This window comes from Camelina sativa, chromosome 9, assembly GCF_000633955.1.
Source record: "Camelina sativa cultivar DH55 chromosome 9, Cs, whole genome shotgun sequence".
Lineage (NCBI taxonomy): Eukaryota > Viridiplantae > Streptophyta > Magnoliopsida > Brassicales > Brassicaceae > Camelina > Camelina sativa.
In genome coordinates, this window is record NC_025693.1 from 13,625,832 (window position 1) to 13,652,930 (window position 27,099).

General features: G+C 39.8%; 5 protein-coding genes across 5 annotated transcripts in view; 2 read left to right on the plus strand and 3 right to left on the minus strand.

Moving 5' to 3' along the window:
- The window catches only part of LOC109126414 (glutathione S-transferase T3-like), a 2,471-nt gene extending 1,599 nt beyond the window's left edge, over window positions 1-872 (minus strand). Inside the window, exon 1 of the mRNA XM_019229948.1 lies at window positions 11-872. Within this exon, the coding sequence (XP_019085493.1) occupies window positions 11-872 (862 nt within the window). The remainder of the gene's footprint in view (window positions 1-10) is intronic.
- LOC109126415 lies at window positions 4,253-5,257 on the plus strand. The gene has a single exon (XM_019229949.1). It carries the CDS (start codon window positions 4,253-4,255, stop codon window positions 5,255-5,257), a length of 1,005 nt encoding a protein of 334 aa, XP_019085494.1.
- LOC104710943 (probable LRR receptor-like serine/threonine-protein kinase At3g47570) lies at window positions 9,354-12,465 on the plus strand. The gene is made up of 2 exons (XM_019230359.1): window positions 9,354-12,074; window positions 12,170-12,465. Exon 1 carries the CDS (start codon window positions 9,388-9,390, stop codon window positions 11,923-11,925), a length of 2,538 nt encoding a protein of 845 aa, XP_019085904.1. The 5' UTR covers window positions 9,354-9,387; the 3' UTR covers window positions 11,926-12,074; window positions 12,170-12,465.
- On the minus strand, window positions 13,068-16,492 carry LOC104710944 (BTB/POZ domain-containing protein At3g44820). The gene is made up of 4 exons (XM_010427604.1): window positions 16,314-16,492; window positions 15,912-15,981; window positions 14,258-15,508; window positions 13,068-14,171 (listed from the first exon to the last, which is right to left on the minus strand). The coding sequence occupies exons 1-4, from the start codon at window positions 16,361-16,363 to the stop codon at window positions 13,590-13,592; spliced, it is 1,953 nt and encodes a 650-aa protein (XP_010425906.1). The 5' UTR covers window positions 16,364-16,492; the 3' UTR covers window positions 13,068-13,589.
- Window positions 18,620-24,077, minus strand: LOC104715251. The gene is made up of 6 exons (XM_010432671.1): window positions 23,801-24,077; window positions 21,417-21,956; window positions 21,187-21,324; window positions 20,419-21,031; window positions 19,294-20,280; window positions 18,620-19,124 (listed from the first exon to the last, which is right to left on the minus strand). The coding sequence occupies exons 1-6, from the start codon at window positions 24,075-24,077 to the stop codon at window positions 18,620-18,622; spliced, it is 3,060 nt and encodes a 1,019-aa protein (XP_010430973.1).

Sequence of the window (27,099 nt, forward strand, 5' to 3'; positions counted from 1 at the left end):
TTAAGGAGACTCTCAAGCAATCTCATTCTGCCTTGCCTATCTTTAGCCTCTTGTTCTTTATCCTTCATGGCTATAATCTTATCTAGCTTAGCCGCAGAAACATCCTCAACATCATTACTCACTACAGGTTTCTTACCTTTCTTCTTCGAAGCTTTAACACCCGGAGGCCTCTGTTTATCACCATCATATGTTGAACTGGGTGAGTATGCTCCGTCTAAATCAAGCTTAGTCCTTTTAGTGCTTGAGTCCTCAGTGTTCCATTTCTGATCATGCTTGAGTTCCCTCCAACAATGCCCTAGAGTAAATGGCTTTTTCTGGTCATTCTTGAAAAGCTGATGAGCCACAGATATCACATCATCTTCAGATTCTCCACTCTTCTTTCTTGCACTAGCTTGTGTGTAACACCCAACAAACTTGTTCACGTCGCGGTTTATCTTGTTCCACCTAGCCTTACATTGCGACGGCTCTCTAGTATTTGTACTCGATGCAGGTGCATTTGCTTGGAAATAGTCGGCAACTCTTTTCCAGAAGCAATCAAGCTTCTGCAAAGTACTAACAACTGGGTCTTTACTGGTATTTAACCAGGCACTTATGAGATTAATATCCTCCTGGGCACTCCACCTTGTCCAAAGTCCTCTACCACCTTCTTCTTCATTCTCATCGACACTAAGGTCAATACATTCTTCGGTGACAGATGGGGTGCTAAAATGGACAGGCTGAGAAGAGAATTGGGGGATATATTCGACAGGCTGAGAAGGGTGTGGTGTGGAATTAGGAAAAAGAGGATTTTCATGAGTAGTAGAGCCTTGTTGAGAATTCAAGAGATCAAGATAAGTAGGCAGAGGAAAATTGAAACGGTTACTAGAACCCATTGTTGGTGTAGTAGCGAATGGCTTATTCAAGTTGAGGATTAAGGTGAGGGTTATGGTAAGGTCAGGGTTTATATTGAGATAAATGTTTGTTAGACCGAGAAAGATACACTCGATATACTCAGGGAAAAAGTTTTCATGTTTGTAATTAGTGTTTACCAAAGAGATATACACTTTTCAGTATATCTCTAGGAGTAGACACCTCAAAAAGTTTGATTTAATCCTATTTTACTTGGGTTTAAAACTTATGCGTATGGGATATTTTACTAGAGATATACAATTGTTTTTTGATCCAATATAGCTTAATCACAAAACAGACATGTGTATATATAACACTATATTTATACTTTTCAGAAAGCATTTCAGCTTTTAGGTCCATCATATCTTATCATATCTAATAAGATATGATGTCAGTGTTTCAAAAGTATTTCAATAAAGATTGCTTAAAGTCAAGACAATATTCAAATACAATCATGGAGACAAGTTCATTTTCTTTTTAATAGAAACCAAACCAAATTTCAACCAAAAATGCTTCACTCAAAACACAACTAGATTATCCTATGGGACAACAAAAAAAAAAAAAGGAGAATGTACCTGACTAAGGGAAGAAGACCAATAAGGAAGGTACCTCTTAGTAAGACCAAAGCTCAGAAAAGGGGAAGGAGACGATGCTCCAAATTCACAGAGACGACCTGCAACCAAAACCATCAACGGCATCAATGAATAAATAAACAGTCAAGAATTGAACTAAAAGACACGATAAAGAATTTTAGCTACTGTTTACTGGTTTTCCCCTGAGACTTACTCTGTGTTGTAGCTACTGGTTCTAACGGCTCTTTATCCTGAAGATAACAAGAATGGTTAAATTAAATGTAGTTGACCTTAAACAAAACTGATGGATACATCTTATGTGCAGAGATAGATACAGACTTAGAACCTACCTGCCATGTCAACCATGTCGTCCTTGAACCAAAAATTCCAGAGACGTAATTAATATATATAAGTTTACTCAAAATGCAAACTGATTAACGAGTAACTGAAAAAAAAAAAAAAGAGAACTCACCTGCTCAACTGTTTGGCAATGCGCAAATAAGACCACCTTCTCCTGTACTGCATCAAAACAAAATGCATAAGATCCAGTAAAATTTCTTTAAAAAAAAGAGAGAAGATTACATCAAAGAGTTCTATATACCTCTGAACCAGCAGCGAGCAAAAGGATTGAACGCAAGAGCCAACTGTCGTCCTGCAACATAAAAAAAGATGCATAATTAAGATCCACTAAAGTTTCATTCTCTCTCAGTCATTTAAAAGAAAAGGAGCGGTGATTGCAATGCGCAAACAAGATCACCTGGTCTAACAGTTTGGGAATGCGCAAACAAGATCACCTTCTCATGTGGTTGGCTTGATGAGATGACAAATTTTGGTTATGGAAACTTGTCCATTCTTCAAAACCATCTCGGAGGTTAGCAACAAGACGCAACGTGGTTAAACAAATAATTAAACACTAAACTGTAATTGTAAACAAAACAACAAGAAAAATTTAAAAGCAAACTCACGCTTTGGACGAGAGAAGATCCCGTGAAACCCACAACAAAGAACACTGGAGAGATCCTAAAACACAAGAGACATAAAAGTAAGTTAGACCAGAGTCTATCGGTTAATTGCTAACAATAATAAGCAACAACGATGGTGTGAAGTGAGGAATAGAGACCAAATTATATATACATAATGCGAAGATGTACAAAACTCTGTTAAAGATTAATTAAGAGCTCAGATTAATCTTGTTAAAATCCAAGAACGCTACAGAAGAACCAGCAAAGTAAAGACATAAGCTAACCATCTCTATCTTACTAAATCACACACAACAAGAACCAACTCGAATTCAAAACCACCACTCGCTATGTTGAAGCTCTAACCATGATTGAAACATAAAATTTCAATGATAAATAAATCTGATCAGATCCGGAAATTTCGAGATGTGAAAGATACCTTTAACCTTGTTAAACAAAGGGCAAGCCTCGTACTGATACAGAACAACTTCATTAGCTTGAACTTCCTAACCAAGAGACGATGCGGCGGCGGCATAGAAGAACACAATCCCAGCGAATCCGCCGGCAAAAGAAGGAGTTGAAATCTCCGGAAGACCGCCGAATCTTCGGGTGATATGTTCGGAGGACGAGATCGTTGTAATCGCCATGGATTGAGCGAGCCGTGCATGGATTGCGACGGACGAAGATCTCTCACCGTTTCGTCGAGAGAGAGGAAAGAGAAAGATTGGGGAAAAGAAGAAAATGAGAGAAAAAAATAAAAAAATATGTTATATATTTTAACAAAATTCAATTAGAAATTGACACGTACCGCGTCTTCATTGTGCCTTCCGATACTCCGTATAGCAACGGTTCCTGCATTTTGTGGGCCATTTCTTTTAATTTTTCTTTTCTTTTGGGCTTAGAAATGGTTTGAGTAACCCAAAAAAACTCCACTGGCCATGCTCTTAGTCGTCTATACTGCCTTCGCAGGAGACTAGTGTGATTGATAACTTGATTTTTTGCTTAACTACTTAATGCTCGTTTTGGATAAGTAATAAAATTGGGTTTATAAATAATAATTTTACATCATGTCAAACTAATCATAAAAATAAATTATAATTTTTTAAAAAATACAAAATAAATAAAAATAGACTAGTACACTCATCAAGCAATCAATATCTCATAACATTTATGGGTTAATTGGGTTATTTTTCTTTCCAAAAAAAGGAAAATGTTTTATTTCGTTTTCATTGCCCAAAATCTATACTTTTTTGGGGTTAATAAAACGAATCAAACTCTAGATTTAGGTTGCATGGAAACTCCATACTTTTCCTGTTTTATGAGAACGTTTGGCTACAATATACTCCCTCCGTTTCAAAATATAAGATGTTTTAGAGAAGTTTTGTGTTTCATAATATAGGATGTTTTTAAGTTTCTATGCAACTTTTATATTACTTTAGTATTTTATATTATGTAGTATTGTTTCTGATTGGTTGAACTTACAAAGACTAAAGCTCAAAACGGCAACGTTTTTGTGACAGGCTCACAAGCAATTAAGCCTAGAACAAGCTCAAGCCCATTTCACTCAAAGTCCACCTCTCGTCAACGACAACCTGCAACAAATATAGGATTAGCAGAGAATGCAGAACGTATGAGAGCGACATTACACAACAAGTTTGAGCTTCTGGGATCTTGTATTACAGCTGGCCAAGAATAGAAGGATCTAGACTTTAGGGTTAAAACATTGTCTCCCTATAAAAGCATCTTGCAGTTGTAATATTAAACTTAAGGTTGAAGAAATAAGAAAACAAAGTTATTTCTATTTCTCTCTATCTTCTTCATGGTATCAGAGCCATGGATGGATTCATGGATCTCTATTCCACTCCTTCTCTGCACATTTCAAATTGTGTCACTTTAAAGCTCACTGAGCAAAATCACATCATCTTGAAATCCCAGTTTGAATCTTTTCTCAAAACTCAAGCACTCTTCGGTTTTGTTAACGGTGCTCACAAACCACCAACTGAGACGATACCTATTCGCAACAACAAAGACGGCAAGATTGAAGATGTTCCTAACCCGGACTTTGAGAGTTGGTCCAGATCTGACCAAGTGGTCAAGGCGTGGCTGCTTGGTTCAATGACTGAAAATGTTCTTCGTCTGGTTGTTGGCTCTGCAACAGCTCAGGAGGTATGGGATACTTTGACTTCTCACTTCAACCGTACCTCTTCATCTAGGTTATTTGAACTGCAACGTCGTCTGCAAAACTCTGAAAAGTTAGACAAGAATATGTCTGATTATCTAGGGAGCATTAAAGATATTTGCGATCAGTTAGCCTCTATTGGTGACCCTGTTAGCGAAAAGATGAAGATTTTTGCTGCTTTAAGAGGTCTGAGTCGTGACTATGAGCCGATAATAACTGTTATTGAAGACTCAATGGATGGAAGTCCTCAACCAACATATGAAAATGTGATTTCACGTTTAACTGGTTATGAAGATCGACTTCAAAGCTATTCAAACTCTTCTGACATCTCTCCACATCTTGCTTTTCACACAATGAGGTCATCAAGTTTCTCAGGCAGAGGACGTGGGAACAGAGGCAGAGGTCGTGGAAGCTACTCAACCAGAGGGCGAGGCTTCCACCAACAGTTTTCTGGCTCTCCTCAGTTCTCAGGCTCTCATCAAGGTTTCACCAAAACAGAGTTACCAGTCTGTCAAATATGCAGCAAAAGAGGACATAATGCTCTAGACTGTTGGTATCGATTTAATGAAGAGTATCAGAAACAGGAAGTTGCTGCTGCAGCGTTCTCTGCACTTCGTGTCTCTGACGTCACTGAAGACGATGGGTGGTATCCAGATTAAGGAGCAACCGCTCATATTACAAACAATGCTCAACGTGTGCAGAAAGCTCAGCCTTACACTGGGAATGATACAGTCAAGGCAGGTGATGGGAATTTTCTTCCAATCACACACATAGGTTCAGCAAATCTCCATTCTACTTCAGGTAATCTTCCTTTAAAAGATGTCTTGGTTTGTCTTGCAATAGTGAAATCTTTGTTGTCAGTTTCAAAGCTGACTAAGGATTATCCATGCGCAATCATGTTTGATTCTGATGATGTTCTTATTAAAGACAAGCAAACAAGCAAGGTTCTGACAAAGGGAAAGGAAAATGATGGACTTTACAAACTGGAGGATCGAAAGTATAAGATGTTCTACTCGACCAGACAAATCAAAACCTCTGATGAAGTTTGGCATCACAGACTGGGAGATCCTAATGCTCAAGTCCTCCAATTTCTTTCTGCAAATAAGGCGATTCAAGTTAATAAAAGTACCAGCAACATGTGTGAATCATGTCGGCTAGGGAAGAGTTCGAAGTTGCCATTTGTTTCTTCTGATTTTCATGCTTTTAGACCTTAAGAAAGAGTTCATTGTGATCTCTGGGGTCCTTCACCTGTTTCTTCCATACATGGATTCAGGTTTTATGTAGTCTTTATTGACAACTTTTCAAGATATTGCTGGTTCTATCCTCTTAAGAGAAAGTCAGATATTTGTTCTATATTCTTCCAGTATCAGCTCTTTGTTGAGAATCTTCTACAAAACAAAATTGGGATTTTTAGTCTGATGGTGGAGGTGAATTCACAAGTAAAAGATTCTTAACTCATTTACAAGAGTCTGGCATTCAACATTACATTTCCTGTCCGCATACACCTCAACAAAATGGGCTGGCGGAGAGAAAACACCGACAACTTACAGATATGGGTCTCACTCTTATGTTTCAGAGCAAGACACCTCAAAGTTATTGGGTAGAGGCGTTTTTCACTGCAAACTTTCTCTGCAACCTCTTACCAACAACTTCTCTTGATGATAATCACAGTCCCTTTGAGGTTTTACAAGGCAAAGCTCTAGAATATTCAGCTTTACGCACTTTTGGATGTGCCTGCTACCCAACTCTTCGTCTATATGCTCAAAATAAGTTTGATCCAAGGTCTCTCAAGTCTATTTTCCTTGGTTATACAGAAAAATACAAGGGCTATTGCTGCTATCATCCTCCGACTGGTCGTGTATACTTGAGTAGGCATGTCCTCTTTGATGAAAACTCATTTCCATTTGCAGACACATACACCTCTCTGCAACAATTTGTTCCTACACCGCTGTACACAGCATAGCTTAAAAGTTCCTCTGGTGAACCCACTTCTTCTGTGGTTTCTGATCAACTCTCTTCGAGTGAAATCATAATGCCTGTAGAACCTGCAACTTCTATCGAAGCTCAAGAACCTGCAACTCCTATCGAAGCTCCAGAATCTGCAACTCCTATCAAAGCTCAAGAACCTGCAACTCCTATTGAAGCTGAAAACTCTGTCGACACTGCACCTGTCTTATCACCTCCTGCAATGTCGGTTGTTCATGTTGATTCTCCTACTCCTGACGACGGTTCACCTCATGGTTCAGCTGAAAGTGATGAAGAATGTACTGAGTGTACAACAAGCTTAGACCTTGTTCCTATAGGCAACATCGTTCTCTCATCACCACCTCAGCTGACCACATATGGTGCTACCGATCAACCTGAAACATCAACAGCAGAACTTCAACTTGCTTCCACACACCCTATGATCACACGACTCAAATCAGGCATTAGTAAGCCAAATCAGAGATATGCCTTTTTGTCTCATAAAGTGTCTCACCCTATGCCTCAGACTGTTACTGAAGCCTTGAAGGATGAACGATGGACTGCTGCTATGTGCGACGAAATGGACAACTGTAAAGAAACAAGAACATGGTCTCTTGTTCCTCCCACACCCGATATGCACATTCTCGGTTCTAAGTAGATTTTTCGGGTTAAACTTCATGCTGATGGATCCTTAGACAAATACAAAGCTAGATTAGTAGCTCAAGGCTACAAACAAGAAGAAGGCATCGACTACCTTGAAACGTACAGTCCTGTCGTTCACACTCCCAGTGTTCGCGCAGTTCTGCATATTGCCACTCTGCTCAACTGGGAACTTAAGCAAATGGATGTTAGAAATGCATTTCTTCATGGGGATCTTACAGAAACTGTTTACATGAAGCAACCTGCAGGCTTTGTGGATGCAGAGGACCCTGATCATATCTGCTTGCTGCATAAATCTCTCTATGGGCTTAAACAAGCTCCAAGAGCCTGGTTTGATAAGTTTAGCAGTTTTTTGCTTGACTTTGGCTTCTTTTGTAGCATTCCAGATCCCTCTCTCTTTATTTGTGCTAAAGATGGTGATGTGATCTTCCTGCTTCTATATGTTGATGACATGGTGATAACAGGAAACTCCTCTACTCTCCTAAACAAGCTTCTTGATGAACTCAACAAGCAGTTCAGAATAAAAGATTTGGGTCAGTTACACTACTTTCTGGGAATTCAAGCCCAGTTCCATCATGGCGGTTTGTTTCTCTCTCAGCAAAAGTATGCTGAAGATCTTCTAGTTGTTGTAGCCATGGCAACCTGTTCTGCAGTTGCCACACCACTTCCACAACAACTTAGTAAAGCTCCAAATCAACATAAACTCTTTGAGAACCCTAAATATTTTTTAAGTCTTGCTGGCAAGCTGCATTATCTAACTCTCACAAGGCCAGATATTCAATTATCTGTCAACTATGTGTATCAGAAAATGCATGCTCCTACGGTTTCTGATTTTCAGTTACTTAAACGCATACTTCGTTATATCAAAGGCACCACTACCATGGGTATCTCGTTCAACAATACCACCAATTGTAAACTCCGGTGTTCAGTGATAGTGATTACAGTGGTATGCAACACTACTAGTCGGTCTACTGGTGGTTTCTGCACATTTCTTGGTGAAAACATTATCTCTTGGTCCTCTCGCAAGCAACCTACAGTGTCTAAAAGCTCTACTGAAGCAGAGTATCGTGCTATGTTCGAAGCCACTTCAGAGATCACTTGGCTCGTTAAGTTGCTTCGCAGCCTTGGTGTTCCCCAGTTTGAAAAGCCAGAGTTGTACTGCGACAACCTCTCTGCCGTATACCTAACTGCAAATCCAAGTTTTCATGCTCGAACTAAACATTTTGTCAATCACTATCACTATGTTCGTGAACAAGTGGCCTTTGGCAACCTCATCGTCAATCACATCTCTGCAGACTATCAGATTACAGATGTCTTCACCAAATCGCTTCCGCAAGGTCCCTTTGAAGCTCTGTGACTCAAACTTGGTGTTGTTGTTCCACCTACTCCAAGTTTGCGGGGGAGTATAAAGACTAAAGCTCAAAACGGCAACGTTTTTGTGACAGGCTCACAAGCAATTAAGCCCAGAACAAGCTCAAGCCCATTTCACTCAAAGTCCACCTCTCGTCAACGGCAACCTGCAACAAACAGAGGATTAGCAGAGAATGCAGAACGTACGAGAGTGACATTACACAACAAGTTTGAGCTTCTGGGATCGTGTATTACAGCTGGCCAAGAATATAAGGATCTAGACTTTAGGGTTAAAACATTGTCTCCCTATAAAAGCATCTTGCAGTTGTAATATTAAACTTAAGGTTGAAGAAATAAGAAAACAAAGTTATTTCTATTTCTCTCTATCTTCTTCAGAATTTGTTAAAAGTAAAAACTTCTTAATATACGTTTTTAGTTAAAACATCCTATATTTTGAAACGGAGGGAGTATATATTACCCAAAAGTTTGTTCTTCAGTCGGTTTGAGGAACAAATATTGGAAATAATTAACGGTTGAAACAGACGTCAAAAGATACATTAATTACTCTTTGGAATTTTACAATTTTTACAAACTGTTTAGTCGGAAGTGATATAACACGAAACTTGTCGTCAATTGGCCGTATTCTTAATGGTTTTGCTTTTGAGAAAGTGAACAACTTGACTTGACTTGAGTTTTGAGAAAACAATTATTTGCATATTTTTGGATTTTTTACTCTATAAGTTTCATTAATACTATTACCACCACCATTTACATGTTTTTGTTCCTCCCTTGTACTTATACTTCCCTGCAAATTATGAGATTGTTTGTTTTACTTGCTTTTTTCAGTGCTCTCATGCTACTTGATGAAGCATATCGTTTTACGGATGAAACTGATATGATGGCGTTGCTGGAGTTCAAGTATCAAGTTTCTGAAGAAACAAGAGTTGTCTTGTCCTCTTGGAATAACTCAAATTCTCTCTGCAAATGGAATGGGGTTACATGTGGCCGCAAACACAAGAGAGTAACTGCTTTGGACCTTGGAGGACTGCAATTGGGCGGCGTGATATCACCATCTATTGGTAATCTCTCGTTTCTCATATCACTTAATCTCTCCGACAACTCTTTCAGTGGTATCATCCCTCAAGAAGTTGGAAACTTGTTTAGACTTAAACACTTGGATATGAGCTTTAATTTTTTGGGAGGAGGGATTCAAGTTAGTCTGTCTAACTGCTCTAGACTGCAAGGGCTTGATTTATGTTCAAATCATCTTGGAGAAGGTGTTCCTTCAGAACTAGGGTCATTGACAAAGCTTGTATTTTTATATCTTGGTCGAAACAAGCTGGAAGGGAAGCTCCCTGCATCTCTTGGAAACTTGACATCCCTGAGAAGTCTTACGATTGCACGTAACATTATGAAAGGAGAAATTTCAGAAGATGTAGCTAGATTGACTCACATGGTGGAACTTAATTTAGGAGTGAACGATTTCGTAGGTGTTTTTCCTCCCGCCATCTACAATTTTTCCTCACTTAAGTATTTATACATCTCTGGTAACCATTTCTCGGGTTCCTTGAGGCCTGATTTTGGTAAGCTGCTACCAAACCTACAAGAGTTAAATATGGGAGGTAATAGTCTCACGGGAGTCATTCCAGCAACACTTTCCAATATCTCGACCCTTCAAAAGTTGGGAATCGATGATAACAATCTAGTTGGCAGTATTCCTCCGAGCTTTGGAAAATTACGGAATTTGCAACTGCTATTAATTCAAAGTAATTCGTTAGGAAGTTACTCTGTTGGAGATCTTGAATTTATGGTTTCTCTAACTAACTGCACAAAACTAGAGACCTTAGAGATTGGTCACAATAGGCTCGGGGGGGAATTACCTACCGCCACTGCGAAACTCTCCACGAACCTTTACCATCTAGACCTTGGAATAAATTTCATCTATGGAAGCATTCCTTATGACATTGGGAATCTCATAAGCTTACGAAGCCTTGGCTTGCAAGAAAATATGTTGACAGGTGCGTTTCCAACTTCTCTTAGTAAGCTTTTCAACTTGGAGGGATTAAATCTCATGTTAAATAAATTTTCTGGAGAATTGCCATCTTTTCTAGGCAACCTCACTCGGTTAGACATTCTATATTTGCACAACAATAGTTTTGAAGGAACTATTCCTCTGACTCTCAGTAACTGTACTTGTCTGCGGGAGTTATACATTAGTTCTAATAAGTTGGTTGGGACTATACCTCGGGAAATTATGCAAATCCAGTCCGTTGTTAATCTAGACATGTCAGGTAATTTCTTGACCGGCTTTCTACCACTAGATGTTGGACAACTTGAATATCTTGTTCAACTATCAGTTGGACATAATAAATTGTCTGGACAAATCCCACATGCCTTGGGAAATTGTCTCTCGATGGAAATACTTTTGATGCAAGGAAACTATTTTGATGGGGCCATTCCAGATATAACAAGGTTAAAAGCTGTTAACAGAGTTGATTTCTCGAACAATAATCTCTCTGGGAGTATACCTGCATATCTTGCTAATTTTTCCTCTTTAGAGTATCTCAATTTATCGGTCAACAACTTGGAGGGAAGTGTGCCAACAGAAGGAATATTTCAGAATGCTACAACAGTTTCAGTATTTGGGAACAAAAATCTTTGTGGAGGCATCAAGGAAATAACACTTAATCCATGCTTTACGGGAGGTCCACTTATGGGATCAAAGCATTCCTCTCACTTAAAGAAGGTTGCGGTTGAAGTAAGCATAGGCATGGGTTTGCTTTTGCTGTTTTTCATAGCTTTACTTTCTCTACGTTGGTTTAGAAAAAGAAAGAAGAACCAGCAGATTAATAATCCATCTACTTCCACACTGGATGTCTTTCATGAGCATATAAGTTATGGAGAGATCCGAAATGCGACTGATGGATTCTCTTCGAGCAATATGGTTGGGTCAGGAAGTTTTGGTACTGTATATAAAGCCTTGCTCCCTGCAAAGAACAAGATTGTTGCAGTGAAAGTTCTAAACATGCAGAGACGTGGAGCAATGAGAAGCTTTATGTCAGAATGTGAATCCCTCAAGGACATAAAGCATCGTAATCTTGTGAAACTATTGACGGCTTGTTCAAGTATTGATTTCCAAGGAAACGAATTTAGAGCTCTCATTTATGAGTTCATGCCTAATGGAAGCTTGGATAACTGGCTGCACACAGAAGAAGTCGAAGAGATCATTCATAGGCCTTCAAGAACATTGACATTTCTTGAAAGGCTCAACATTGCCATAGACCTGGCTTCTGTTTTGGACTATCTTCATTTCCATTGTCATGAACCTATAGCTCATTGCGATCTTAATTAAGCCAAGCAATGTCCTTCTAAACGATGATCTTACAGCTCATGTTAGCGACTTTGGTCTATCCCAGCTTCTCCTAAAATTCGACCAAGAGTCCTTCCTCAACCAACTCAGCTCGACCGACGTCAGAGGAACCGTCGGCTATGTTGCACCGGGTAAAACTGTCACACATCTGATATCTTGTACTTAGAAATCGCATATATATTATGTTTTCATATACAATCTTTTTTTTTTATGGATTATGGTGCAGAGTATGGAATGGGAGGACAGCCATCAACACATGGTGATGTTTATAGCTTTGGGGTTCTCCTTTTGGAAATGTTCACTGGAAAACGACCAACCAGTGAATCCTTTGAAGGAAACTTTACTCTCTACAGTTATACCAAGTTGGCGTTGGCGGAAAGAGTACTGGACATTGCAGACAAATCAATTCTTCACAGCGGTCTAAGAGTCGGTTTTCCTATTGTTGCGTGCTTGACATTGGTTTTGGAGGTGGGACTAAGGTGCTGTGAAGAATCTCCAGCGAACCGGTTGGCAACTAATGAAGCCGCAAAGGAGTTAATATCCATCAGAGAGAGGTTCTTTAAAGCCAGAAGAACAGCTAGACGTTGAAGTGTTACTCGTTTTCCTTCACAAACTTTCAAACCTAGCTACCTAAAGGCTTATTCTGAGGCCTCGAATGAATAATCGTTTTCATAATGTGTGGTTTTCCTCTTTATATATATGTACCATAGTGCTTGTCTGCTTGCGGAGTGTTTTTAATGAAAGACTGTGTTATTTGCATACAAAAGATGAATGATATGTTGTAAGAATAGTAACTAATAAAGAGAAGAAGAAGAAAAACAAATTGTCCTTCTACGGAGAAAAGAATTTTATAAATAATGAAGCAGCATCTCGAAGATACAAAAGCAACAATATTGTGGTTGTTTAATCTTTTTGCAGGGAATTTAACGTATATCGGTTAAACTGTCAAAAAAAAATTGCTTTCGCACTTTCAAACGTTTTGGTTCCACATACCCGCAGCCCGCTTATGATTCTAGGCAACCTAGAGACTGTACGGAGCTAAGAGCGTCCACGACAATCATTTTGTAATCTTGATCCTTCAGGATTAACTGTAATACAATCAACGTTACAATGCATGTGTAGAGTAAAAGAAGATTCTATATTTTATTGATAAAACAATAACCTTGCCACATAATGAAGAAAGATATACAAATAGATAGTTACAAGCTGTAACGTACAACACATCTACATATATTCAAACACAAATCATATCAAAACAGACAAGAATTATACCCCTTTTGATCTATACCTCCTAACTCTAGTTATTTACTTTGATCGATGTGTATCGGTATCCAAAAAACCACCAAGATCAGTCACGCCTTTTTCACAAATCTATCAAACTTTGATGGTAATAAAGAGTCTTCAATGCTTTTACCTTGTGAGAAAAACCGCGACAAACACTCTAAACCGAAGAGGGATAAAGATTCTTCTTCAAATGGCCAGCTTCTGTTCTTGGGCCTTTTTCCCCGAAAAGAGAGAAACTTTCTGCTGGTTTCTCCGGGAGAAGAGAGACATCCTCGAGGGAATGCCTCAAGAAAGGAAAAAGGAACTTTCTCTATGTTGGCCTCTAAGAGAGGAGTGGATAATAAATGTTGTTTGGAGGGAGATTACCCGAAAAATGAGAAGCTTTTACGGTGTTTGGAATGGCGGGAGGAACGAGGGAGTGCTTGGTCAGCGGCAGCAGATCTAGGAGTGCTGGACACCGAGCTATGGACTGTATCATTCTTAGCATCCGAAGCTCGTGGAAGAAGAAACTTACAGCCAAGCTTGACAAGACGAGGCGAGCTCATTGAGCTAGAGGACTTGCTCACTCTCTTCTTCATCTCCTGCTTGATACTCTGAAACTCATCTTCCAATTCTCCAACCCGTGACCTCATTTTCTGCATATCAACTTTTAAAACGTGGTTTTGGCGCACAATGGTCACCCAACCATCTCGCTGAACTATCTCCTGTCCTGTTCTTCCACCAGGGATCGTCACTGCAGGAGCTGTTTCTGTGTTTGTGACATTTAGACCGCCTGCAAGAGCGGTTCTGAGATGCATTTGTTCGAAGAAGAGAACTTGAAGAACAACTCTGAGCGGTAACCTATCGTTATGGGAAGCATGAGCGCAAGCGTCAATGGAGAGTCTTTGGTAGTCCATGATGTTGCAGAGTTGTTCTTTATCTCTATCTGAAAGCCATGGATGCTCCTGACAAGTTCACATTCATATTCAATATTGGATCTTTTTTTTTGAAAAAAACATGAAAAGAACAGATGTTTTGATTATGATCCAACCTTAAAATAGATATCAAATGCTCTGTATAGACCATCATACAAGGGTCTTGAAGATTCTGGAAGTGCTGCTGCAAGAGACCGCATCTTATCCGGTTTCAGATTCACATCAGAAGCAACCTCTGCCATGTAGTTATCTACCAGCTTCGCCACTTTCATTAAAGGCACTGAAGAAGGAGACGTCACTGGATCCAAAGATGGAGGAGAGAACTCAGGTAACTGTGAAGATGACAATGACGATAGAAAATGGCATATTATTCGTTCCACACAATCTACATTGTACAGTGTCTCAGAATCAGAATAGTTAAGAATCAAAAGATTCTCAAGCGTTGCAAGCTCCAACTGCATCCCTATTCTTTTCTCCAACTTCTTTACACAATTCCCATCAACTCCTAAAATGAAAGCAACACGAAGGAGACCTAACAAGAACTTGCAGAATGATCTTCCTCTCTTGTCAGGTAGTAGGCTTAGAATGGTTTCAAGCAAAGCAATCTGATCAACAGGAGATATAGAGGATGGTGAAGAAGCCGTTGCCAAACTAAAACTCACAACTCTTCTTCTACTTTTGCTGCTGTCACCACTTGTTCCGCTCTGCCACCGTCCCAAACCCGGTAAGTACTTTCTCGCATAATACATCATAGCACCAGCTAAACTTTCTGCACGTATACCTTTTGTTTCCATAGTCTTGATGAGCCTTTTAAACAAATCTACACTAAGATAAGAAATATCTTCGTACCACCAATCCGAACCTGCGCTTCTCATTCGCGCTCCCGTGTTTATTCCGTTCCATAAAATGCTTCCACCTGGACTCTGCAATGTACCATACATCATCATAGGCCATCCAAACAAACTAGGGTCAGTACACACCATAGTGGACACAGCGTTCATGAGTTTTGGTATTGTCTGAAGCTTGTCTGCACTCTTCAACACCGGGTTGCAGCTTTGTAAGGCCAAGATACAGTCTTTCCAACTGTGAAGCACGTGTTTGTGCAGAAATGTTTCGACTTGGGAAATCAAGTTATCTTCCCCGTACTCATTTGTCATTTCGAGGTACTCAGCTGCACAATGTGTGGAGACTATGTTTTTCGAGGTGATATCTACTCGTGTCCCATAACAGAATTTAGCAACTATCAGGAAATTGTCTGCGCCACCAGGGAACTCTTCAAGCACTGTAGTCCAGAGTGATTCCTTATCAGTGATTTTAGAATCTTCATACATCCGTGCTAGCTTTCCACATTTTGAAACCAATGGAAACTGCAAATACACACATACATAACTCTTGTAGTTCTTTCAAAACAGTTGCTACTAATACTCATAGATACACACTCACAAGCAGACAGATTCATATAACATAGATACATATATTTCAATAAACATAACCATACATGTCGTTACATGCTTACAGAGCCATAACTAGTAGCTGAATCTATGTAATTGTTACCACAAGTAGACTAATGCGAACAAGTAAGCACCAACTACACTTATTTTTTATTAAGGCTACACAGCAGCAGAGCATTTATGTTCCTAATCTTAATACTAAATACCACCTAGCTAATCCTGCTTAACGGTAAAACACAAACTTACAGTAGAAGACAAATGCGATACCAAACTCATGAAGCAAGCAAAAGCATCAAAGAATAATCAAAACTAAATTTACCTTATGAAGATGGAACTTCACATCATCAACAACAACAGTGATATCACTTGACAGTCCTGTTTTGCAAAACCTGCATATTTAAAATCCAGCTCTCTTTATGATTTCCAAGTACAAATTTCATCTTATGTACTATCTATTCAATCCAATGTTTGAGATATGAGCATGGATCCAAAATTGTTTATTAACAAGCCAAATTGTGTAAAGTTAGTCTATCTCTCTGAGCATCTTTAAAATGATATGGCAAGTGAAGAATTGTAAGAAAAAGCTGCAAACTTTAAGGTCTCTGAGCAACCGACATCATAAATTTGAACAATTGAATGAAGTTTAGACCGAACCCATGAACTTAATTTGCATACACAAGCACACATACATGCAATTTAAGAGGGAGAAAGAGGTATGTACCAGTCATTTCCTTCTCTGTGAAACTCAGAGACTTTAGCAACAGGTGACATCTCACAAGAGAGAAGCAAACCAAATTCCAACCCAGAAAGATGATCAAAAAATTGAAAATTTCACATCTCACAAGGAAATATCAAAAAACAAAATCCTACCAAACCCAGATAATAATTATAAAATTGAATAAGAAACAAAAAAAAAAAAAAAAGAAGAGAAAACCACTAAACCACCATTAAAACTTTCAAACAAAAAGCAAATTTTAAGAAGAAGAAGAAGAAAAAGAAACAATTTTTATTGATCATTTTATAACCAAAAGTCACATAAGAGAGAAGACGTCAAGAAAGGGGTCAGTTTCGTGGGCAATGGTGTGGTGTGGTGTGTGTTGTAGACCTTTACAGCTAAATTCAACCAAAGACAGAAGAAAACACAATTTTAAAAATATAAATACTTTCTTTTCTTTTTTTCACTAAAATTGAAAACAAACAATTTCTTTAGTTTTGGTAGGTAATAAGAAAGAAAAAAAGAATGAGATTATTTTAGAGTGAATTCAGGGAAAAAGTTTTATAGATCCCAGAAAGAAAAGGATTTATTTCCTCTTTACGTTATGTAATGATATTTTGAGATGAAGTTAGAAAATACTAAAAAGTAATAAATCTGAAGGAAGAAGCGAGGGAATTAAGGAGACAAACAGACAAAAAGTAACTGTGTGTATGTGTCAAAGTGTTTCAGACCATTTTTTATAAGGACTACTAAGAGAGAGTCAAAATAAATAGACTCTACAGAGAGGTGGTAGAGTCAGAGGCTTCCGTTAGGTTCGGAGAAATTCAGGTTTGAACATGTAGAAAAAAAATAGAATTTTCGTACAGTGATTCATTTACTAGATTTACTGATCTTGTTAACTATTTATTCTTGGTAGAGATTAACTAATTATTCCGGGTAGAGATTTTGCTTATGGTTTTACACCTATAACCCCTAAATATTTTGTGTTAATGTAAATCTTTCTCTTTCAATTCAAAAATCTCAACTCTCTTTTTTTTTTTTGAATGAATGTAAAATTATATTCAAATAAAAAAAGAGTCTTTTTTACAATAGATGCATCCTTAAACCAAAAGGTTTGTCAAAAGAGTTTAAGAAAGTAGCTAAAAAAAGTGGTAAAAAAGAACTAGGTACGAGTAGCCAACCAAAGCTGCAAACCATCCCCCCACTTTGATGTTTGCGTCTGCAACGAAAGAAGCTTGTTACGAACCAGCCGATCAAGGAACTGGATTAGTTGATATGAGGAGCATGGTGTGTCCCCATGCGGACGCTTGTTACGTTCCAGCCAGATAGAATGAACCGAGGCCTGAAAAACAAGATGCAGGAGGAAACAGAGGGTACCCTTGATTGTTCCACAGGATAGCAAAGTCAAAATTTGAGTGAAGCTGGTTGAGACATGGCTAGGCAGAAGTTTCCGAGACAAAGCCTGCCACACCCGAGATGTGAATGGACAAGTGAAGAAAATGTGAGACAACGTCTCCATTGGTGCGCGACAAAAAACACAGGAGGGATCAACCCCTCTGTTCCATGAAACCATACGGTCCCCTGTTGCAAGTCTGTTCCGAGCTGCTAGCCAAAGCAAAAAAGAATGCTTAGGTACTGAGAAAGGAAACCAAACGCCCCTGTACCAGTTTACCTCTAATCCAGGCCGACGTAACTGCAACCAAGTCTCAGAAGTTGAAAAATGAGGCACATACTGATTAACTGAATTTTGCCAGAGAGCAGTGTCAGTAGGACTGGTGTGAACACCGTGAGGACATTGAGAAGAAAAGGCCATCGCTCAGCTCTATTTCCAGTTCAATCTGGTTGAGCAGAGCTGAGCGATGACGGCAATTGGTGTGTGACTGTAAAACAGTCAAGACCGAGGAAGCAGACGGAATACCAAGAGCAATAAAGCCGCTATCTCCAACAAGATCATAGAGGCACCCCATGGGAGACCAGTGATCATGCCAAAACGAGGTAGAAGCACCATCCCCCACCACCATCTGATGGAAAACTTTCGCATGTGGTCTATATTTGAGGAGCTTCAGCCACATCCAAGACCCTTTTGCAGGGGATTCTTTTACATACCAAAAAGAAGCTGATCGGAGTAACTCCCTCTGTATCCAATTCACCCAAAGTGAGTTAGTGGCCGAGACAATACGCCAGATCAACTTAAAGCAGCTAACCTTATTCACCTCTACAAGGGATTTCAGCCCAAGTCCACCTTCCATTTTAGGCAAGCACACATCCTTCCAGGCCAATTTATTTTTGGATGCATCGAGGTCAGGACCTGACTAAAGAAACGCTGCACAGATTCGCTCAATCTCCTGAACACAAGCACTCGGTAACCGAAAGGCAGAAATCCAAAATTTTGTGAGGCTTGCAATAACCGAGCTCAGAAGCTGCAGTCTCCCAGCAAAGGAGAGAAAACGGTGCTTCCATGAACCAATGTGAGAACGTATTCGTTCTATAAGAGGGAGGCAATCATGAATCGTCATTCTCTTCGTAAGGAGACGCAGACCCAAGTAACGAACTGGGAGGGTGCCAGCAGCAAAAGGAAACTGAGTGAGTAACGCCTCCCGTGAACGACTAGAAACTCCGGCAAGGAATAGTGTCGACTTCTCCAAGTTAATACACAAACTAGAGTATGCAGCAAAGTCCTTAAACATGTGGAGTATACCTTCCATAGAAGAGGCCCGACCATCCGAGAACACCATAATATCATCAGCAAAGCAGAGGTGAGTAAGTTGCAGACCTTTACAACGAGGATGGTAACCAAAGTGTCGTGCAGCAGCTGCCCTATCCAGCATAACCGATAAAACATTCATACATATCACAAAGAGGTATGGAGAGAGAGAGAGCAACCTTGGCGGAGACCCTTTGCACTTCTGAAAAACCCTGCAAGTTCTCCATTGACTTGAACAGAAAAGAGGCCATGGAGATGCACAATTGAATCCAATGCACAAACTTAGTTGGGAGGTTTAACGCCGTGAGGACATTGAGAAGAAAAGGCCACTGCACCGAATCAAATGCCTTTGAAATGTCAATTTTCATTGCACATTTAGGCGAGATGCCCTCTTTGTGATAATCCTTCACAATTTCCGTTGCAAGTAAGATATTCTCCATCAAAAGCCTATCCTTTATAAATGCAGACTGGTTTGGTGCAATAAAATTAGGAAGGATTGCTTTTAGACGGTTTGCCAATAGCTTTGAAATGATCTTATAAAGAACATTGCAACAAGAAATTGGGCGATAGTCCTTCATTTCCTTTGATGTCGTTGTTTTGGGAATGAGAGCAAGAATTGTAGTGTTCACACCTTTAGGCAGAAAACCAAACTGAAAAAAAGACTGAACAGCCTTTGTAAGATCAGGACCAAGTACAGACCAAGCACTCTTGAAGAACTCCACCTGGAGATTTATTTGATGGCATCGAAAAAGAACTTGTTTCACCTCCACCCCCGAAACCTCCAAGAGAAGTGCGTCCTGCTGTGACAGGGAACACCAAACCGGTAACAGGTCCTGCAATGTTTCTGTAGAAAGTCCTGTGAAGGCAGGTGGCTGATGAGTGAGCAAATGCGAAAAGAACCGCACCCCCTCAGCTTTAATATCATCCATAGTCGTGAGACAGCGACCACTAGGATCAATAACCTCATTGATAAAGTTCAGAGATTGCCTCTCCTTGATGGCATTATAGAAAGCCCGATTATTTTTATCACCCACATGCAACCAATGCAATTTGGATCTTTGTTTCAAGAATGTCTCCTCCAAACCAGCAACGTGCTCCCAGCGAGCATTAGCAGAGGCCTCCTCTGCAAGGTTATGAAGCGTTGGATGTGCATGAACAGCTAACTTCTTAGCACAAAGATCCTCATAAGCAGCAGTAGCCCTACGGGAAATGTCAGACAGCTTGTTACAACTTAACTCTCTCAATAGCGGCTTTAACTGCTTCAGCTTCCTACTCAAACGAAAGAGAGCAGAAGTTGAAGGATACAGTGCTTGAGTTTCTCGCCAGAAATCTGCAACAGTGGGTAAAAACTCTGGCTGAGCGTCTATAAGATTTGTAAATTTGAAAGGCCCCTTTTTTCGCTACAACCCCGCATCTAAATAAATCTTTCCCCTCAAATGATCAGAACAGCCTCCAGCCTCCATCAAAAAGTATGAATTAGGGAAGAAACTATCCCAAGCCACACTGTGAAGAATTCTGTCCAGCTTCTTGCAGATAGGCCCATTCTCCTGATTATTACACCAAGTGAACAGAGGACCTATTGCCCGTAAATCCACTAAAGAACAGTATATCTGAGTGTCATGGAAATCACGCATCCCCAAAGTGACCATTGGCGTAACCAAAGAGTTTGAGTGTTCGTCAATATCAAGCGTTTCATTGAAATCACCCATCAAAATCCATGGTTTACCACGAAGAGAAGCTAAATCGTGTTGTTGCTGAATGTCACGCCAACGCTCTTTGCGTTCCTCTACTGTATTACATGCATAAATAAAAGAACACCAAAACTCCTCAGTTCCTCCTCCAAGCTTTACAGAACACGTTATCAACTGTCCACTCTTGAATACAACCTGAAGTGTTGTTTGACGGCTCCCAAGAACCCAGACTCTGCCAAGCCTACTGAATTCATAATTTGACACCAAATTCCAGTCACCAAATGTTCTCCCCAACACCCGACTAACATTTGTCTCCTGAACTTTGGTTTCTAACAAACAACCAAAATGAAAATTGTTTATTCGGACCCAATCTCGAATTATATCCAGCTTACTTGTCTTATTCAAACCTCGAATATTCCAGAAGAAACCAGACATTAAGGTTTGTTAGGAGGTGCCTTCTTGTTGATAGTGCTAGAGCCATTGCCCGTAGCTTGTTGAGAAGAATCAGAGAGGAATTTATGAGCATTCTTGGAATTGCGAGGCTGTTGTACACAAAGAGCAACCTGGTCCTTTGAATTCAATGGCTTTCGGACAGTCGCTAGAACCGTCTCTTTCCCAGTCTCTGTAACAGTAGGGATGTCAAATTTTTCAACCTCCACACGATCAGTACTGGCACAAACTCCCCCTCTTCAGAGTCCCGTAAGGCATCAAAACGTGTTGGAGAAGCAATACGAACTTGACCAAACACCAGTTGCTTCTGCAAATTTTTTGAATTCTTTCCTCCCGAATGTGTAACTGCAGTCCAATCCCCTTCATTGGAGGTTCCCCCTGTTCCCTCATAGACAACAGGAGGATTCACAGCAGCAGTCTCCGCCACCGGTAAATTAGAAAGGGTCGTAGTTGCCGACGCAGGTGTAGGCACTGTTGCAGCAGGTGAAACTACCTGAGCAGAGGGAAGAGCTGGCATGCCCGTTGACTGCGAGCTAAAGAGGACATTTGATTTGACTAACTTCACTAAACAACCATCATCAGAGTGCCCCCACCGTTTGCAGAAGCTACAGCGATGAGGCAACCAAGGGTATTCATACTGCACACAAACTTCTTCCCCACGAACTGTAAAGAAGTACGTTTTTGGAAGCTCTTGCATTAGATTAACCTCTATAAAGATTTTTGCCTCCCCAAAATTAGTCACCAATTCCGTATCCGGATGCAAACGCTTAGGTTCACCCACTGGACTCGCAAGAAAGCTGAGACCTGCCCACGTGAACATAGAGTGCGGGACATGTTTAAATCTCAACTTTCTTTATTGGATTCATTGTACTAACGGGTTGTATATGAAATATGATATCACATTCACACAACAAACATATTACCCAAATTTGGCTACATATCTTATATATTTACCCAAATTTGACTCTAAAATCACTAAAAAGACTATATAGATAAGACTTATATCATGGCTAAAACACCTAAAAACCATGATATATCAATTCCCCCATACTTAGCTTTTGCATGCCCTTAAGCAAATCAAGAACTTCATCTGTGGAAAAGGTTTGAAAACGCGGAAAGTCCTTTTCTTTTTAAAGTAATGCCATGATCATCCACACCATAATCCATATGCTTAGCAGACAAATCCAAATCGAACCACCATGTACTTCTCCGTTGGCATTTGTAACATCCCAAATTCCAGAACATCCTCCATTAAGCCTTCATCGATGGGTTTCATCAATTTGATCAATGTCAAGAACCTTCTAGACTCATTCCCGTACAATACCATAACAAGCAAGACAATATCTTTAACACATGTGGTACTCTTTCTCTGCCCCAGGCTTATTCTATTTATTATTCCTTTGAGCTTTGCTTCATTTTTTTTTTCTTATTATTTTTTTTTCTTTTTATCAAAGTTGTAGGCGAATAATAGGGTCATCGGTAATTTACCTACCCCTCGCTTCCAAGCTTTCTGTGATCATTTGACTCAAGAGTAGAATAATGGGGTCACATGTAATTTACCTATCCCTCTAAACTGATCAAAATCATCTCATATTTTATTCTTTTTTTTTAAACAAAGCTCTCAAGAAAAATATATAAAACTTAAATAAGGGAGGGGAGTACCAATTTTTTCTTTTCTGAAATCTTACTTGTCAGGTATGAACAAGGAGTCAAGCCCTATGAACATCATTCTCCTTGATGAGGTAAAAAGAAAAGCGCAGAAATTACCTCAGGCTCTTGTGGATTCTGTTGGAAATTTGAATGTCTCTGGTTCACTGGTCAGCCTTTAGATTTTTCATTAGTCGGATTCTGGATTCAATCTGCAGTATTAATCAACCAAGGCAGTACTCTAAAACGAAAAATCAAAGTTCCCAACAAAAATTTTGACTCAATAAATTTTTTTTTTTTTCGACTGACTCTCAAAAACATAAACGTAGTTAGTAACTGCCTCCCCCAGACTTAAACAACACTGTCCCCAGTGTTATCAAGTAAGAGATTGGCGAATAAAATAAAAATAAATCAAAATCAAAAGAAAAATGAAAATGAAAAACCTACCAGTGGGTTGCCTCCCACTAAGCGCTTGTTTTCAGTCATTAGCTTGACTGTGTCGGATCTCAGGCATCCGGTGGATCAGAACGTGGCATTGAATGCTTTTGAGAGAATGTCCTCTTCATCCAAGGTGGTGTATAAGCTTTAGCTGCATGAGGTTTGCAAAGGATGTGAGGAGCAGGACCAGTGTGGGATTTAGGGACGGGTTTGCTTCTTTTTTTTTCCTGCAAAATCATCAACAGAAGAAAGAAGCGCTCTATGATAATCTCGTGGCTTGGTTAACTGCACAACAGTTTTTGTACCTTTCAAATTCTTATTGATGAATGGAGAGGGTTTGGGTGAAGAAGATGCATACCTTTGACTTACCTGTGGGTTCTTGACTGTGGAATGGTGAGATTTCAGCTTTACAACTGGTCTAGGAATTGCAGCTAAGGAATCAACTCGAGAATCTTCGGTTTTAGACAAGTCCAAACTGGCTCTGGAAGGTGTGTCGATCGATGCTACATCTGCATCGATCGATGCTGAGCCTGCAACTCGTGTTTCTTCAATGATTCTGCAACCTTTCTCAGCAATCCGTGTTTCCATCACAAAAACATCATCTACCAGCGACTTTTCATGGATCAGAACCACATCATGGTATCTAGTACTGATTAGATGATCTCCACTCCAATCTTCAAGCTTAGCAGCTTGCTTGCTCACTTTCTCAGCAGTATCCAACTCTTTGACATACCCAGCAGTAATATCTTCATGAGGCTCTATGAGTGGATCATCATCAGAAGCAATCTCCACAGAAAATGTCAGACCATCAATAGTGAGAGCTCTTCTCAGCTTGTCCATCTCAAAGTTCATGACCAAATCATCCACATTCAGAGATATGTGCCCCTTCTTAACATCAATGATGGCACCAGCTGTAGCCAAGAATGAGCGTCCTAAGATGAGAGGATCACTAGGCTCTTTGTCATATTCCAGCACCACAAAGTCAGTGGGAATCATGCATTCTCCAATCTTACTCGGAACATCTTCTAAGACACCTTCAAGAATCCTTCTGGATCGATCAGCTAAGATAAGAGAGATCCTAGTTGGCTCGAAATTTGTCATCCCAAGTCTCACAGCAACAAAATGTGGCATTAAATTGATACTAGAGCCAAGATCGCAAACAGAGTGACGAAACCTTCCTGTGGAGATAGAGCAATCTAACACATTAACTTCTCTGCAACCCTACTCGGAATCATTGCACTCACTTTCTTAGAGACAACCACTTTCTCTTTCCTCTCTTTCTTCCTTTGAGCAGGCTGGTTCAAAAGAATTGCACTGACATCCTTGGTTAGCAAAGCTCCTTCCTCAGGGCTCAAACCATTAGTGACCATCCTCTTCACATATCTCTTAATCCCAGGAGAAAACTTGACAGCATGAATCAAAGGCATCTCTATCATCACCTTATCCATCATATCCTTGCATCTAGCTTCCTCAAGCTCCTGCTTAGACCTCCTAGGCTTAGGAAAAGGAACCTTAATTAGGCTTATATGCTTTTTCTTAATCGGATGGTGGAACTGGAACAGAAACCGAAGCTGTCTGTGGGTCGTGTCGATCGATGCTGGCATTGTGTCGATCGACGCTTGATTGAGTTTGCATCGATCGATGCTCTTCTGTAGTGTCGATCGATACTGGATCAACTAACGTATCTTTGTCTCCTTCCTTCACCAAAATTGCATTACAAGCATGCTTGGGATTCGACTATGTTCTTCTAGAAAGAAGTTCCTCTTGTCTTTTAACAGACCCAACAGTCTGAATCACTTGATTCTCCAGCTTTTTGACATGAGTGTTTAATGCATTAAACTTCCCGTTCAGCTCGGTGTAGACATTGTCAATCTTCCCATTGATTGTTACTGTCAACTGTTCTTGACCCTGAAGAATCTGCTCAAGCATAGCCTCCATTCGACTCTCAGAAGTCTGTGGAGGTGGAGATTGATAAGAAGAGTTCCCATAGGTTCTTGTAAAACCGCTGTTTTGTTGCTCCTTCTGGTAATCCGGCTTAGGAGTATAGCATGAAGAGTTCCCACTGTAAGGCCTATTGCTTTGTTGATTTCCAAACTTCTGACCCTGACATCTTCTGTAATCTCTGGCTTTGGCTCAAAAATCTCAACATCTTTAACAAAATGGACTGACTTCTTTCCAACAAGAAGATTGTGCACTGAATCGAGTTTGGCATTAACTGAAGCTAGCTGATTTGAATCATAACCCTCATGTGCTCTTTTCCGCTCTAAGTCTGCGTTCTTGGTACTGTTGCTTGATGCTAGCCTTTCTATCAACTTTTCAGCATCATCTGGGTACCTTGTCTTGAAGTTCCCATCACTAGCAGCATCCAAAGCCAACTGATACCTCCAGTCAATCCCGCTAAAGCAGATACTGATCAACTGCACCTCTGAGAAACCATGATGTGGACAGTCCCTCTGGTATGCTTTGAATCTTACCCAAGCAGCTTTGTAAGATTCAGCAGGACCTTGTCTAAAAGTGGAGAGCTTAATCCTCAGCTCATCAGACATCGCATCATCGTATAAATAGTTCAAGAATGCCACCTTGATGTCATGCTAGGTTGTCAGAGATCCTGGTTTGAGTTGTCTTAGCCAATGAGAAGCTTCCCCAGCAAGAGAGTAGGGGAAAAGCTTGCAATAGAGATAGTCCTCTGTGACTCCATTAGCTTTAATACTTGTGACTATATCCTCAATAAGCTCAATATGGTCTAGAGGCTTCTCATGTGGAAGGTTCTGGAATGGCCTTTGTCCAACAAGAGCAAAGTAGGCAGGCTTCAACTCAAAATCATTTCTTGGGAATGGAGGAGGGACAATTGCGGAGCGGTTCTCATAGAATAAGTTTGGTTTGTTGAAGTCCGCAAGATTCTTGACAAGCTCTCCATTGTTGTCCCGTCGCCTCTGAACATTCTCAGCATCGGCTCTGGCATTGCATCGATCGACACCAACGTTTCGTCGGTCGATGCCTTCTTGGTTGCATCGATTGATGCCATCATTGCGTCGGTCAACGCCACCTGCATTCTCATTCACCACGACGAGTTCTTCCTGAATAACCCGTCCATCAGCATCAAGTTTTGGCGTCGTTGTAGTATAGTGGTAAGTATTCCCGCTTGTCACATGGGTGACCCGGGTTCGATCCCCGGCAACGGCGCCAAAATTTGATATGCTCAAATTACCCTAGAGTTACTCTCTCAAATTAAGAGATCAATTGTAGTACTTAGAGATCGAATCCACAAGAACTCTTGATTTACAAAATAGATTTAATAATCTTTTAATTATGCTAAACAGAAATTGTAATTTAAATAGCAATGCAAAACAGAAAATAAAAGAGTTGTAAAATTCAGAAGGATTAAACGCTAGGCCTAGGGAAATTCTCAGAAAATCATGGAAAATCAGATCAATTAATTAAGCAAGCATGATTCAATAATTAAGCAGCGTTCTTGAACTCTAAACACAATTATAAAATAAATCAGTTCTCACTGCAAATATTATCTAAATTTAAAACCAGAAGATCCAAATCTCTTTGTAAAATTCTAGGTTAAAAATCAGCAATAAAATCAAGTTTAGATAAGTTCACAAAATCACTAATTCAAATATCTTTGCAAAAAGTAATTTTGCTCACCAAAGGTTTTTGTCAGGAAAATCAATTATATTCTCATATCAATCAATAATCCTAAGATCTAAATCAAGATGACTAATCAAAGATCTAGCATTAAAAACAACCTATGGTGAAGAACAAGAAAGATAATGAATCCAAAATAAATAGATCTATTAATCCATGAAATCCCTAATGAGAAACCCTAAACCTAACAATCAGATCTACTCAGACA

Coding starts and splice junctions, on each gene's coding strand:
- LOC109126415 (XM_019229949.1), top strand. CDS start 4,253: ATGGATGGATTCATGGATCTCTATTCCACTCCTTCTCTGCACATTTCA.
- LOC104710943 (XM_019230359.1), top strand. CDS start 9,388: ATGAGATTGTTTGTTTTACTTGCTTTTTTCAGTGCTCTCATGCTACTT.
- LOC104710944 (XM_010427604.1), bottom strand. CDS start 16,363: ATGTCACCTGTTGCTAAAGTCTCTGAGTTTCACAGAGAAGGAAATGAC. Junction 15,982..16,313: donor CACAGAGAAGGAAATGACTG/GTACATACCTCT, acceptor TTAAATATGCAG/GTTTTGCAAAACAGGACTGT. Junction 15,509..15,911: donor TGAAGTTCCATCTTCATAAG/GTAAATTTAGTT, acceptor GTGTATTTGCAG/TTTCCATTGGTTTCAAAATG.
- LOC104715251 (XM_010432671.1), bottom strand. CDS start 24,077: ATGGACAAGCTGAGAAGAGCTCTCACTATTGATGGTCTGACATTTTCT. Junction 21,325..21,416: donor TCGTATTGCTTCTCCAACAC/GTTTTGATGCCT, acceptor CTACTGTTACAG/AGACTGGGAAAGAGACGGTT. Junction 20,281..20,418: donor AAGATTTATTTAGATGCGGG/GTTGTAGCGAAA, acceptor TCGTTTGAGTAG/GAAGCTGAAGCAGTTAAAGC.